Genomic DNA, 14,457 nt, shown 5'->3' on the forward strand with positions numbered 1-14,457 from the left:
TTCTATAAAACCACTAAAAAAATTATTCTAATAAAAACAACAGTGAAAATGAACAGAACCTAGTCAGAAGGTAAAGCAATAATAAATAAAGCACATTAATTGAGAAATCTTTCATCCACTAGAGTCTTGTTGACGAGGTTCCTCCGTCCAAGAGTGTTGCGGATCATACGGAAAATCTGTTTGGGACAACACATTATTCAAAATGTCCTGACAGGACAGAATACATGCCATAGATGCACTGACCGTTTGCTGAATGTATGTAAGTATGGCAGCTAGTACAAAGCTCTGTGAGCTGAGGTCGACGACGCAGAAGAATAACGTGTCAAAGATGAGCAGGGTGGCCTCGTTTCCATAAAACAGAACGTCACTGAAAGAGTGGGCTTCATCTGCCGAAAGAATAAGATTTTTTCCATGTTAAATGCAGAAAAACATTAAATGCTTGGTCAAGCGGTTGTGCAAATATAATTTTAGAACGGGCATGCTTACATACAGCATAGGAACATAAACAAGTGCCATTGTGGACCAGAGGTCATTACCGTTGTAAAATATGCTTTTCTCACTGGGTTCAAGGAACTCCATCCCAATCACCCTCTCAAACGCCAGCTTGTCCTTCACTATATAGTCCATGTCAGGATGGGCCTAGAAAGAGAGACAACGTTGGGGTCCTAAATAAACAAAACAAAACAATCAGATTTCCCCACCCCAGTAACTAACATGGTCAATAATGGAGCCCAGGAAGTGGTTCATGGTGTAGTAGGCTCGGATATTTTGTTCAAACTGGTTGCCTGAAGAAGCGTCCATGAGACGTGAGGGTCCAGTGCGCTGAAACCAACACGTTTCAATTAGAATTAGTTGTTTTAATATCAGAAGATGAAGACAAGGATAAATAAGCAAGTACTCGGTTGATTGACTCCCTTATTCGGTCATACTGCAGCCTCAGGTGGTTGGTCAGGGAGATCTGAAAGGTCTGGATTTCTGTGTTCGGAAGGAGCCCTCTTTGACCACACAGTGATTCCTGGATGGAGGACAAATGCAGAGAAGGACGTTCTAATTTCTTCTGAACAAAAGATCTACGAAAGCTTGATCAACATACAGCTTCTCTCTTTAGATTGTTGTTCATTTCCTCCATGTTGGTATCAGCATGGCCATGAACCGACCGCCCGTGAATGTAGTAACCAAAACATCGGTGGGATAACAGCAACACAGAAATCTACAGAATTAAACACAGTGAGTAACAGAAACTGGATAAAGAGTATGACTTTTCAAACTTACATTGCTGATTGAGCACAGATCGACAAACTGTCTGATTTTGTCTTCGACAAAATGCTCATGGATTAGAGTGAAGAACATCACCTGCATGAAAAGTTTTTTTTTTTTACTTTTCCAAGACATCGATCAGCTTTGGTACGAGCTAGTAAAGATATTTAACCTGCAGAAATCCAATAGAGATCCAGAGTGCACTTGCCAGACCATATCGGAGAGTCAGGCTGTAAGAAGGAGTGTAGGCCTCTGGAGGGCGCTGTAGAGTTGGCAAGGGATCCCTTAAAGCAAGATTTGAGAATTCCAGCACCTGAATCACACACCCATCTTAAGAATCTGAACCATCAACGCTGACAAGAACAAACACAAATGTGTCAAATTCACCTCTAGAAAGAAGAGCACCGCCATGATCTGAAACGTGGGACTGATCTTGCGGATGGTTTGAATTTCATTCCATTCGTTGGCCACAAAGTAAGTCCTCCATATGCTCACCAGAGCAGCCTCACGTTTCTGCTCACCTATTCATGATGTAAACACATTTAAGTCCCTGATCTTCAGAAACTCTGATGATGATTCTAAAAAGAGCTTTCCTTCTGATACAGTTTCATCTTTTTGAGTTTTTTTCCGAGTTGAAGACTTTTTAAGACAATTTCGGTTAAACTTTTATCTCTATTTACGTAAAGCACATATAGTGTCTCAAATGGAAGCGAGTACCTTGCAGTGTCTTGCTGGATTTGCATCGTGGCCTCTCCCAGTCGATGAAGAACACATCCACAGACAACTGCTGGACGAGTTTGTACAGAAATTGAACCGCCTACACACAAAAAAACCAATATGCTCAGAATTTTTTTCATTTCCAGAAACAAGTATATTTGAACAAAGTTACCTTAAGAGCAAACGCACAACCGATGTATGTGACAAACTGCTCTTCTTCAACAGGCAACGGCAGCACCACTGTCACAAACTGTTGAGCCTGAGCAAAACAAATTAAATCACATCACAAGAATCTGAAAAAGTAATTACATCACAGCTGAAGGAAGAAAACTTGCCTTTAATGTCTTACGATGGCAAAATGAATACAGAAAAACACACACGACACCAGGCAAGTACATGAAATGATGATAGATTGACATAGATGATAGATTGAAAAACTGAACGATGCCAACCTTGTAAAAGATGAGCCAGTAGACTCCAGTTCCAACGGTGACAGCAAAGAAGACATTGGCCAGATCTCCAGCATAAAATAATAGAAACTTGAACATTGTCTGCAGAAGAGGAAAAATCATAAAGAATAAATTATTCTATTATTATTAACTTCAATCTGGACTAACTCACCTCTACATCGATAAGTGGCGATGCAATCCTTCTCTTCCAGCTGACCGTCTTCAGCAGGGAGTAGATGACAGCCAGACCACCGAGCACACCCAGAGCTGTCTGTGACAGAGAGATAAAAGTTCATCAGGTCCAATGCTCCAATAATTATGGTATGAGACTGCATTATAAAAGAGTCAAAAAGCAACTCACCTTTGTCTTTATGCGAGCCTCATTCTGATCCATCTTGTACTCTACAGCAAATGAAACCTATGTGGAAATAGTTATTTTACAACATTACAAGTGCATGACATCTGCTTCAATGATAGAAACATATTTGTATGGCGATCATTAAATAAATCCCTAGAATGAAAGCCAATGTCTGCATCTAACTCACCGGCACGGTTTGTTTGTCGACATTGATGATGGGAACATCCGTGTAGGCCACACTGAGAAGAGGAGGGAAAACTTGTCCTGCCTGTGTCCGTGGCACTAACTGGAAGCTGCCAAATACATAATCGTGACTTAAGATCAACACTTATATAACATGAAGCTACGCATGGGCTCTCATTGCACCTGATCTTGATGCTGCTGGCCACACGGATGACTTTAGGGAGTGAAAAAGTGGTTTTCTCCCGTCCACTCAGAGTGTCCACTAGGAACATACGTCGAGAGAGATACCAGTTCTGCATTCTCTCTGTGACAGGAGAGGCGTTTAGGCAAAACCAAATAGTACAACAGTATTAAGAAAAAAAACTCAAACTGACCCTGGTTGATGGACTGTCCGTAATATTGCTGGTTATCGACCAGTGTGGGCAGCGGGAGGAGCTTCCTGTTCTCTCCCCCACCGATATCCATGAACACATCATAGAACAACGGCTCAGGATGAGAATCTAGCAGCTGTGCTACAGGGAGATCACACTACAAACATTTTTAATGACAGTGTCAATGGTAACAGACAAATGAAAAACAGCTGAACAAAGAAGACTCAGAACTTACAGACTGTTCATACGTGGTTCCAAAAATAAAGGCAGCGGACAGTCTTGTGGTTGTATCTTGGCACAGCTGTAAAACCAAAGGTGTGATGGATGACAGACATCTTATCCTTCATCAGCGATACTTTATTTGCTTTAAGACCAATACGTTTATCTAAATTGGGCTTCTGTCTGACCAATATAGTATGTGATGGCTGTAGTTAAATACAATTCCAAATTACAAGCCACAGACGCTTACATACTTATTATTTAAAAAATAAACATTATTTACTTATATTTAGTAAAGCCACAGAGCATCCATGTCTTTTACAATCATATTTTCCTTCAATGCATCACTTTCACAGACACCTTCTATATCTGTGCACTGAATTATGGGTTATAAAACATATTTTAAAATTGCAGCGGGCATCCTCTTACCTGAAGATTCCCTCCTCCAATGTCTTCCCATCTCAGAAACTCTCCTCTGACATTGTACACTGCAGCTATAAGCTTGATATCTGAGTTCTGAAAAACAAAGATGATTATGAGTATTGGAGAGAAGCTGACATGGTGGGACAATGTCGAAAGTAATTATTTTTGCAAATGATTCTTGCAGTATTACCCTGCTGGTTTATTCAAATGGCAAATAACAGAAGTGACATACATAATACCAATGCAGTGTATGAGAGACTGAAATATCTGCCTGCACTACATGTAGAAAAATCTCTGAATCTGTCGGATGACAAAATCTCTTTCATGCTAGGTTCTGAACAAAATTACAGGCTGAACTTAGGTACACATCGGAACTTCCCACTGTGGTATCTATCACTGCAGCATAATGCCTTTAATGTTACTATGCTTCTGAGAGGCAAAATGTCCCCAATAGAAAGATTAAAGGCATGCTATATCTATCTGAAGAATTATACACCTTAAGTGAACATTTCCATCCTGCACTGATTCCTTAGTATTTTCACGTCTTACAGTAAAACAGCAAAGGCCTACTGAACACAGTGAAGACAATGAAAACAATGAATAGCTGAAGGACAACCTACATGCCAATAATGCCTAATGTCTCTATGTACATGACTGGGAACTAGGAATTCCAATTCCCATACAGGAGTAGTTTAAGATTTAATCTCTAAGGGAACAGTTAACCAAGGAAAGTATTAATAATATCTAAGACATTAACCTGGAAAAATTCTAATTTCTCAGATTTTTTTTCATTTTGCCTCAATAATTTGATTCACTTACCCTGTTTTTCCCTCTAAAACTGAATCCAATAGGAACCGATTCAGTCCGCAATACTCGACTTGCAAGTCCTGGTTCATCACCATAATATAGCCATGGAAGGCCAACTCTCCTGGATGAAGGAAGCCAAGCAGTTAAATGGACATGTGTGCTCTGCACTTAAAAAAAATTGTAATGTTTGTGGTGTGTATTACCAGTAAGAAATATCATGAGTTGAACTCAGAGCAGCCCTTGACCTCAAGATAGTGTTAAAGAGGCCACAGGCATCAGAGTTAACACTACTGAAGGAGTGCATGTTCATCACGCACATGTTCCCCAAGGCCTGACATGCCGTGACATTAGAGTAGACCTATAAACAATATTGAGAGTATTATTTACCATTTTAGAAGAAACTATTAAAAATAATCTGAAAAACAAAAGCAGGCATTACAAGGCATGCTGCAGATGATGAGTACAAGTTTTTCAAGAACCAGGCAGACTGGACACTGAATTTCTGAAAGTGGAAAAAAGAATACATTAAAATCAAGAACAAACAAACAAACAAACAAACAAACAAACAAACGACAAAAGAATCCTCACCAATTGAGCAAAGTTAACACTTGGATTCACTGTTGTGGTCAGACTACCTGAGGGGAAACATAATCCGCCTGCCTGTGGGGAAATTTGGTATCATGTCTTAAAGTCAGCATGCTTTGAACTTGAGTTAAAGTGAACTAACCTGGACATTAGGAGATTTGCACTGGCATGATGAGTTGATGAAGGAAGCATGACATTGTTCACACCTAGAATAAAATTGGATAAAACATTGGACAAACAAGACAATAGTCCTCTTCCAGTATTAAATATTTTAAGGATATATTACACACTGCAGTATTTTATAAATCATGCACAAATGAAATGATTAGCTGGCTAGACAGATTTTGCATTGTAACTGTTAAATGACAAAATTGACTTTCAGACAGCTGATACCTGTCTCCATGGGCATTTGGTAGTGAAAATGCTGGGTCACTTTTGACACACATTTGACATTGGGCCTCAAGCAAAATGTTACCATTGATGTCTCTTTCAACTGCAAGATAACATAAACATATATTTTTAGCTTTAAGATACATGGATACAAATGTATTCGCTGGAGGAGTGCATATTGTCAACTTACCTAGGATTGCACCTGGTGGACACATGCAATTCCCCACATCACTGAGGCTTCCTGGACAGCGGATACAATTGAAACCGTCCGTGGTAACACCCTAAAAACACCATAAGGGAAAGCTCATGCAAAGACAAATGTGTAATGTGCACGTTTACTTTACTCATTACTCACAGGCCTGTCAGGGGGACATTGCTCACAAAACATCAAGGTCTTATCTGTGGTGAGAGTGCGGTATCCAGATTTGCAGATACAACTTTGTCCTTGGAAAAAAACAGGATGTAACATTATCCCTATTTTTTTTTATTACAAACACATGGCATATACACATGACAGGAAGGGGAAAAACATGACAGTACATTTTCCATCAGAAACAGTCAAAGCTTAACAAATTCTGTACCAATGAATTACCATTGTCTATTTGTCCTACATTTTGCGTATTTGTAAATATTCAAAGCCTCTGTGAACAACACAAACCCTCCCTCTGTCGCACAATTCACATTCATGACTAGCTAGTGGTGTGTTTTGGCGGCTAACCTGTTGCGCTACGCCGTTGATTCGGACCACAACTCGCACACGACAAACTCGATATATCGTAGAATTCCTCCACGCCACAGTCACTTGGATCTCTATATGGGATAACAAACTGCTGGCAACGAACTAAAGCCACGAAGAAAAAGAATGCTGATCCTTGTGACACTCTCCGCGAGCTAATTTCAAAACACAGCGTTCCCGTCGCCATGGTAAACAACGCGACTGTGACTTCCTCTTCCGGTCTGAGTGGCTGGCCACACTGCCATCTACCGCAAAAATGAGCGCAGGAGAGCGGTTTCAGACATATCGTGGAACACAAATTCTGGCTTACCATTATTTCTCACCAAGCCACGTCTATCTTTGCAACTGGGCCTGTGCGGTTAGACACCCAGTGTTTTGGAGGACACAGTTCTCCTCGAGCCCAATCCGGTTCGACCAAATTTGTTAAGGAGTTTTAATTCCACCTGTCCCCTCCCTGATATTTTTCCACTTGAAACGAGTGACTCGCGTGTTTTTGACCGTGTCGTTTCACTGTCAAACAAGATGCAATGAAGGGGGTTCGAACCAACTGCCTGAAGACCGTTAACCATCTTGTATATCGCAGAGAAAACCGTCTTTCTACCACGTACTCTTCCTTTATAATCTCGGTCGAGATGAACCTGAGAAGGAGTATATGAAGGAAGAAGAGTGGTTGTATTGATTGAGTACCCTACGTACAATCTAAAATGAATAAATAAAAACAGTTTCAACACCATGAAGACGTAACACAACCGTTAGGGAAGCTAATATGGCCCTCCTACCAGTAGGTGGAGGTGGTGTGCAAAGAGGGTTGGGCGTTTTTTTCTTCCATCTTCCGCAACACCAACAATACAAGATTGTTGGGCAACGTGGTTATAGCGTTGCCTCAGGGGTGAGTTATTTACTTACTTCGACGGTTTTTTTTTTTGTTATTCCAAATTGTCTTTGTTTCTATTGTGAATATGAAAAGCATCAGTAGCCTAGTAGACTTAGCACAACGAGAGTGCGTCATTCAATATGAAGGGACATATTTTTAAATTGACAGTAAATGTAGGCTTCAGGATTATGCTGTCATCAGCAAAGGGCCTTTTGCACCTGACCCAAACGTGGGCCCCCAAGGTTGTGTTTGTTGAAATACGTTATAGTGATGATTTTTTATGGGGTGTGACGAAGCTGGAAAGTCTTGAGAACTCGCTGTAATATCTGGCTGAAGTACATTTCCTTCCCTCCAAAATGATTTGCCTATTACAGATGTAACTGGACACTGCATCATTTTACTCATTCAGATTCAACATTTAATGATGTATTAAATTGCTTTGAATTCAATTCTGTGCTACACAACAAGCGGTATCTTTTTTTTTTAAATTTTTTTTAAAATTTCACTTTGCACAGTTGCTTACCATGCAAGTGAGAACCACTTCCTCTGACAGCCTGCAGAGACAGAGGAGGGCCGAAACCGTTTTGAACAGACAAATGGCTGATGCAAAAGAGTGGTGCATGACTTATCAGTTTATACAATTTATTATTTATATTTACTGTCCATGCATTTTTAATGCTGATGCATTGTTGTTTATTTATACCAGCTGATTTTGATCTCATTCAGCAATGAGGAATTGTTAGCATTGAATTCGCTCAACGAATGGCGCTAGACGAAATGTGGGTGGCAGGATGCAATTGTATTGTTAAATCCTTTTAACTGAAATTATTTATTTCCATGTATGATTCCACAGTAAAATGACCACAATTTTGAGACTGAAAGGCCTTGATGAAACAGCAGAGATCCAAGATGTGAGAAGATTCTTTCAAGGCCTTAGCATTCCTGAAGGAGGCGTTTGCATCGTTGGGGGAAAATGCAGTGAAGCATTTATAGCGTTTAGCTCTCAGATGGATGCAGAGCTTGCCCTGGCTCACTCAGGAAATTTGCTCAGAGGCTCTGCGGTAAGTCTGCGCATCAGCAGTCTTGCAGAGCTTGAGCACAAACTAAAGGCATTTTTAAGAAAGAAGAACAGACTTAAATGTCCAGGGAATGGATCCAACCCTTCTAAATTGGCAACATATAGACTTGAATGTCACACAAAAAGACCCAAGGATTCAAAACCTGCAACAACTGGACTACCTTCCGAGCCTGTTGTCATTTCCTCTGAGCCCCCTGCTGTGAACCCCCAGATGTGTCAAGAGCCAAATGCTCTTCCAAGCAATTTGCAGACTGCTTTTCTTCTTGGGATTTACACAGTGCTTAAGGGCCAGTCTGTTTTAAAAGAAGACTCTCCTCAAGAGGTTGCCAGTTTAAATGATAAAGACTTTCTGCAAGCTGTCAGTATTCCATCCCCTAGTAGTGAAGCACTTCCTCAAGCTGTCAGTAATGTATCTTGTGTTGTAACGCAAAAACCTGGTTATATCAGGATGTTTGGGGTGCCTGCCTTGACAACTAAAGAGGAACTTGAAACTTTTTTTGAAGGACTGCATGTGGAGGAAGCTATGATTAATGTGAAATTGGGACACAGAATTGGCTGCCTTGTGAAGTTTGCCAATGAACTGGACGCCGACAATGCCCATCTCTTTAACCAAAATTCACTGGGCTCTTCTAATGTGGAAATTCGCACCGCAAGCGAAAAAATATGGAGACAGGTGTTGGAGAATGGTGGCAGTGGACTTGAGGAGGCGTCGCCAATGGAATTGGGGCCACTCAGAGAAAATTTGGATTACAGACACAAAGCCAAATCGGACTACAAGAGAAGAGCTCTGCAACCTCAGCTGTCAAAAATGCCCAAGTTGGAGCAGAAAGTGGAATACATAGTTCAAGTTACAAACTTGCCAAAAGATATAACCAAGACTCAGATAAAAGAATTGTTCAGCTGTCCCGACATTGGGTATAAACAGATACTTCTACTCTTTGACAAAACTGGTGCTCGGACTGATGTAGTTTTTCTTATTTTGAGGAACGAAGATGACTATAATTATGCCATCAATCTAAATGGTTGCCACCTGCAGTCTGGTATCATTAAAGTGGTGCCAGCAACTAGGGACTTGATAAAGGAGGCAATAAGTAAAAATTATTGCGCCAACATCCATCAGACAAAAAGGCACCTTGGAAAAAAAGGATTTACAGTTGGGAAAGCAGAGAAGAGGGACTCTGAAGAGAAGACATTTCTGTTTGTCAGAAACATGCCCCAGGATGTTCAGATAAGTGACATTAAAACGTTTTTCCAGGACTATGAACTGAAAGATAACCATATTGTCCTGCTGCACAGTCATGACGGTAGTGGCACCGGTGAAGCTGTGGTCCAGTTCACGTCGGCCCAACAAGCTGCCACGGCACACAAGCTCTTAAATCGGGACTTCTGTGGAAACAAACTGCTAATGACACCAATAAGTGCACAGCTGAGAGAAGATATGATTTCATAAATTTGTTTTGGTTATTTGTTGATCTGAACGGTTTTTCATCGGATTGTGTCCAAGTGATAGTCATTTGTGACTATTGAATGTTAGTTTTTTTTTTTTGTTGTTCCATTTAATTTGAAGTTTAAATTGTCTCCAAGATATGGGATGTATGGCCATCAATAAGATTGGACATGAGCCAAGTGTTTGAATGCGTTATTGCAAAGTGTGTTATGTAAATACACAAGATATTAACATGTAATATATTAAAGTTCCAAGGAACAGAAGGAAACGTGGGAAAATTTATTGACAATCATATGTTCAAATCAAATGGTTGTGATGTGACATATTCCTACCACAGGAAACAATCAGGAAAAGACTTGTGGCGATGGCAAGACTAAGGTCATTGTTCCTTGCAGATTTAGAAGTCAAATAATAAAGGTTATTTATACATGATATTAATAAAAAAACTTCTTGAACATAATTCACAAAAACTTTACAAGTATGACCTGGTACACAACAAAGAGCATGTCACTGTCACTTCTAGTACCGTTGCTGACCTGTGGAGGAAACACAGACAATATATCAAGTATGAACACAGATGTGTTTCCCTTCCCAAACAGATGTCATGACAGAGTGTAGCATACAAACCTCCATGACTTGCTAAAGGACCAGTATATTTGTTGGTGTTAACTCTCGACGAGTAGTAGCCTCCTCCAGAGTTCATTGAATGGTTCTGATCCTGAGGGAATTAAAGACTTGTTACCATTTAAAGCACAGGAAAATACAGTAATATCCAGCCTAAACCAGGAGGCACAAAATCCCTGAAGTAACTCATGAACACACAGTCACTGTAAAGCAGGGGTCGAGAACCTATGGCTCAGATGTGGCTCTTTTGATAACTGCGTCTGGCTCTTTGCAAAGTGCTGACTATGTGCAGTTTTCCTGAACAAATGCATATCAGTTCTTTGTGGTGCAGCACTGCGGTGAAGCTCAAGTTGGAGACGAGAAGGTTGCTCATGCAGGAGAAAAGTGCAATCACGGATTTTCAAAATAAAACATTTGTCGACTTTGAATCACATTCTACTCATGAAGTGCCAACATGACGGCGGCGTTTGCTGCGTACATGTACATAATAGTGGCATGCTGTCACAGCAACTTGAGTCGTAATGCAGGAAATGACAGGTGGAATCTGCCTGAAGTTGTTAAAAAATGTGTCAACCTGATAAAAGGCAAGATAACTTATTCTTATCACTGGACAAGTTATTGGTAGTAGAATTAGTCAGTTTTGTACATACTGCCCCTAGCAAGCCAGAGAATAGAAAAAATGGAACAGCTCCGAAGGCACAGGTGTGAAGCAACACAACAAGGTGAAATGGGCTTGGGTCCGCTTGGCCATAGTCTGCAAGTAAAAGCAGCCTCACAAGTCAAATTGGCAGCTAGCGTGTATAATGCCCCGCTCGTAGTGTCATCACACTGGTTTCCATGAAAAGGGAGTTTCCGCCCGGTAATTTCACCAAATATGATTGAAATTTGCCAATTCTCACCCGTTTGCAGCCATAGCTTGGCCATCACAGTCCCCATACTTTGTTTACTGGCCATCATCATCATCTCACGACTTGCGACACACGTGGCGTGGAAGCGCAGTTATTGTTGGGATTGCGTTTACAAAAACTAACTCGTAGCCTTTTAATCGGAAAAGTATTTAGCATTTTTTGAATGAGAGCAAAATGGCTTAACAGGGATCAAAATTCATGTGGTTCTATTTATTTAATCGTGCAGCAAGCCATTATTTATAAATTATTTAAATGAACAAATGTTTGAAGGTGTGAACGTTTCGAAAATCATACATATAAATCAACTGTAGAATTTTTTGTGTCAGTGACTTCAAAACCCTTGCTGTTGTACAGAGTATTTTTCATCATGAAAATTGCTTACCCTTGGCATGTTCCTAAGCCTGTACTCCATTAGCATGTCTGTTAGCTTCTGTGTGACTTTCAGGACTATTTGGGCATCCCCCTCGTTCTCTATCCGGAAGGTGTCCTATTTAGCAAACAAAGAATTTTACCGTCACGTTTGTTGGGAGAGCAACATTTGTGAGACCTACCAAGTAACTCAGCAAAATATTGGGATCGTGCGGATTTCCCATATGGTATTCATCAGAGTAACCATAACCACCATGACGAGAGAAACCTGACCGTTGCGGATAACCTCCAAAATCTCTGAAGGGGCCATCATTTGACTTAGGGAACCAGGGACCTGGAAGACAAATGGAATGAAAATAAATTCATGAGTGGCAAAAGCAGGCAGCAGTTAACAGTCTTTTACCATGTTGGGGTACTTTTGCGGGCGGAAGAGGTGGTGTTACCAGCTTATTACTCATGCCAGCACCTAAGTTAGAAAATAAAAGACAGATGTTAATGCAAGAAACTTAAAGACTTGATATGATCTGGTGCAGCTTGAGTGTAGGGGGCCCGTAAACTGTGATTTAGGCCAGGAGTCTTCCTGTACACAATACTTCCAGGTACAAAAATATATAGAGCAAACTTTGTTTGTAAATTATTTTGGTAAATCATTTCATAAAATGATTTACAAAAACTAAAATTATAGCGAAATTGTCCTTAATTTTTGTCCATTTATTTCATAATGAAGCAATGTGAAATTATTTAAAATGTATTGATTTTGGTTGGTTTTACAACAGCTGTCGGCCAAGGTGTCAAATCTGTGACGTCACTTTGTTGACAACCTGACCTGACAATGCTGACAAGAGCGATGGTGGTAGTTGTGCATAAGCGACATCTTTCCAAACTTAGTGTCTTTTGTTGAGTTTGTATTACAAATGTTTTATTACATTTTTGTGACCTATTTTGATCTTCAATCTTGTTCCAATAACCTACACTGAAGGAAAGAAATATATTGACATATTATATTCTTGCAACAGATATAAACATAACTGTGGACAAAAGATGTTTCGCAGCAGACAAAACATTTAACTGCAGAAATTAAAAAAAAAAAACAGAAGGAAGTTGTCTGGACCTGGAAATGGGCTACGATAATTAAGATCGTAGCTGACTGGCTGGAATGTTTGGTTTTTTTTTGTTTTTCTTGTTGGTACGACGGTACTGCCTGGTATTACTCCCCCATGACAGACCAGAAACACATATTCCTGGCATAACGAACACATGTGCTATTGGATCAATCTGTGTGGTCACATGCCAGAGATGAGCCTGTTTTCCAGAAGGAGACGCCTGAGCAGAACAGCCTGTGCCAAAGTTCAGTGACAACGAAAAGCGCTTCTCTGCACCCCACACACTGAACTACCGTATTTTCCGGACTACAGAGCGCACCGGAATATTAGCCGCACCCACCAAATCCAAGAAGGAAAATGGATTTTGTTCATACATAAGCCGCACCGCTCTATAAGCCGCGGGTGCACCGTTGCTGTCTGCGCCACCGAAAATGCATGAGGATCACTTCTAGCGATCCTAGTTTTGAAAACGGGGTCCAGTGTCGAGACTGACTCATGAAACAATCTTGCCAATGTTCTGAACTCCAGTCATGAACTCCTCACATCTAAAGTGTTCAGAAAGCGCTGTTTTCACCCTCCAGTACATCGTCTGTGTCAGCAGAGCTGCGGACACGCGGGCGAAAACAGCGCAATTTGAGCGCTTTAAAGGTAAATAAAACGCCCGTGATGTCATCGGTTTGATGTGACGAAGCTCAATATTTTTGCCAGCAAAGAGCATGCTCATTAGAATGCTCCGAGAGACAGGGAGAGCACTCAGCTGAAGCAGCTGTCTTCAACTTCTTTCATGAAAGTTCTCACTCTGGACGGTTGCGTTTCAGATTCACCGATTCAACGCTGCATCTGACACACACAAGACTGCAGCGGATTTGGTCCCGGTTGATTCCGTCTTAAAACGACACCTGAGAAAGGCTGCTCATCTGGCGCGGTGAAATTAATGATTATTTCTCGGGCAATATGCTTCGCGTCCTGGACGTCACGCTCAGACCGGCGAGTGTCGCGAGTGACCGCTGGTTCGTTAGTTTCACTTTCATGAGCACCAGAAAACTCTCTGTGCTCTGTCAAGTGCTGGTGTTTTAAATATCGTATTGAATTCGTGGCGTTGACGCCTTTTAACGTGCATGTGCTGCAGGATGCAAACTTGACATGACAGACTGAAAAAAGCTTCCGCGTTAGACACGCCGTTGCCAAGCGAGTGGCGAGTCGGGAGGGAGGAGCGGACGCATCACAAACCGCGGGCGGTGCCTCATCAGAACGGCTGCGGTCACATGTGATCGGATTTTGTGACCAGCAATGACAGGCAGTGATCGGCTTTCACAGATCACAACGAGTTCAGCCTTTCATAATCGGTGGCCGATTGATTGGAATATCCCTGTAAAAATCAATATATTAGCCGCATCCTTTTATAAGCCGCAGGGTTCAGACCGCGAGAAAAAATATAGTCCGGAAATTACGGTACTTAATGTGGGAGTGTGACATTACCATTTACAGAAGGGTTCTGGGGGAACGGTGTCAGTCGGGCAGGGGATCACAATGGAAAGATACACCGAACAGTTTGTACT

At 41.1% G+C, this 14,457-nt stretch overlaps 3 protein-coding genes across 3 annotated transcripts in view; 1 reads left to right on the forward strand and 2 right to left on the reverse strand.

Annotated features, from left to right (window-relative positions):
* Nucleotides 1-8,018, reverse strand: tmem67 (transmembrane protein 67). Its single transcript, XM_053887114.1, has 28 exons — nt 6,478-8,018; nt 6,115-6,203; nt 5,950-6,040; nt 5,763-5,862; nt 5,512-5,575; nt 5,373-5,444; nt 5,224-5,286; nt 4,988-5,142; nt 4,797-4,905; nt 3,984-4,070; nt 3,571-3,636; nt 3,339-3,492; nt 3,148-3,268; nt 2,969-3,074; nt 2,785-2,841; nt 2,596-2,694; nt 2,427-2,525; nt 2,147-2,233; nt 1,975-2,074; nt 1,645-1,778; nt 1,430-1,570; nt 1,273-1,353; nt 1,094-1,210; nt 899-1,015; nt 715-822; nt 537-639; nt 244-386; nt 1-176 (listed from the first exon to the last, which is right to left on the reverse strand). The coding sequence occupies exons 1-28, from the start codon at nt 6,806-6,808 to the stop codon at nt 96-98; spliced, it is 3,075 nt and encodes a 1,024-aa protein (XP_053743089.1). The 5' UTR covers nt 6,809-8,018; the 3' UTR covers nt 1-95.
* Nucleotides 7,245-10,940, forward strand: rbm12ba (RNA binding motif protein 12Ba). Its single transcript, XM_053887122.1, has 2 exons — nt 7,245-7,384; nt 8,223-10,940. The coding sequence occupies exon 2, from the start codon at nt 8,227-8,229 to the stop codon at nt 9,895-9,897; it is 1,671 nt and encodes a 556-aa protein (XP_053743097.1). The 5' UTR covers nt 7,245-7,384; nt 8,223-8,226; the 3' UTR covers nt 9,898-10,940.
* The window catches only part of si:ch211-197h24.6 (uncharacterized), a 10,348-nt gene continuing 5,777 nt past the window's right edge, over nt 9,887-14,457 (reverse strand). Inside the window, exons 10-14 of the mRNA XM_053887123.1 lie at nt 12,199-12,261; nt 11,978-12,129; nt 11,809-11,913; nt 10,522-10,612; nt 9,887-10,430 (exon numbers count right to left, since the gene is read on the reverse strand). Of these exons, the coding sequence (XP_053743098.1) occupies nt 10,414-10,430; nt 10,522-10,612; nt 11,809-11,913; nt 11,978-12,129; nt 12,199-12,261 (428 nt within the window). The 3' untranslated portion in view covers nt 9,887-10,413. The remainder of the gene's footprint in view (nt 10,431-10,521; nt 10,613-11,808; nt 11,914-11,977; nt 12,130-12,198; nt 12,262-14,457) is intronic.

The sequence above is a fragment of the Synchiropus splendidus genome, chromosome 15, assembly GCF_027744825.2.
Source record: "Synchiropus splendidus isolate RoL2022-P1 chromosome 15, RoL_Sspl_1.0, whole genome shotgun sequence".
Classification (NCBI taxonomy): domain Eukaryota; kingdom Metazoa; phylum Chordata; class Actinopteri; order Syngnathiformes; family Callionymidae; genus Synchiropus; species Synchiropus splendidus.

What these genes read in the sequence shown, in the direction of transcription:
- tmem67 (XM_053887114.1), bottom strand. Translation starts at nt 6,808, where the DNA reads ATGGTAAGCCAGAATTTGTGTTCCACGATATGTCTGAAACCGCTCTCC. An exon ending in CGGACAGTCCATCAACCAGG is followed by an intron (nt 3,269 to 3,338) that starts GTCAGTTTGAGT and finishes CTCCTGTCACAG; the next exon opens with AGAGAATGCAGAACTGGTAT. An exon ending in TTACATACATTCAGCAAACG is followed by an intron (nt 177 to 243) that starts GTCAGTGCATCT and finishes TGTCCCAAACAG; the next exon opens with ATTTTCCGTATGATCCGCAA.
- rbm12ba (XM_053887122.1), top strand. Translation starts at nt 8,227, where the DNA reads ATGACCACAATTTTGAGACTGAAAGGCCTTGATGAAACAGCAGAGATC.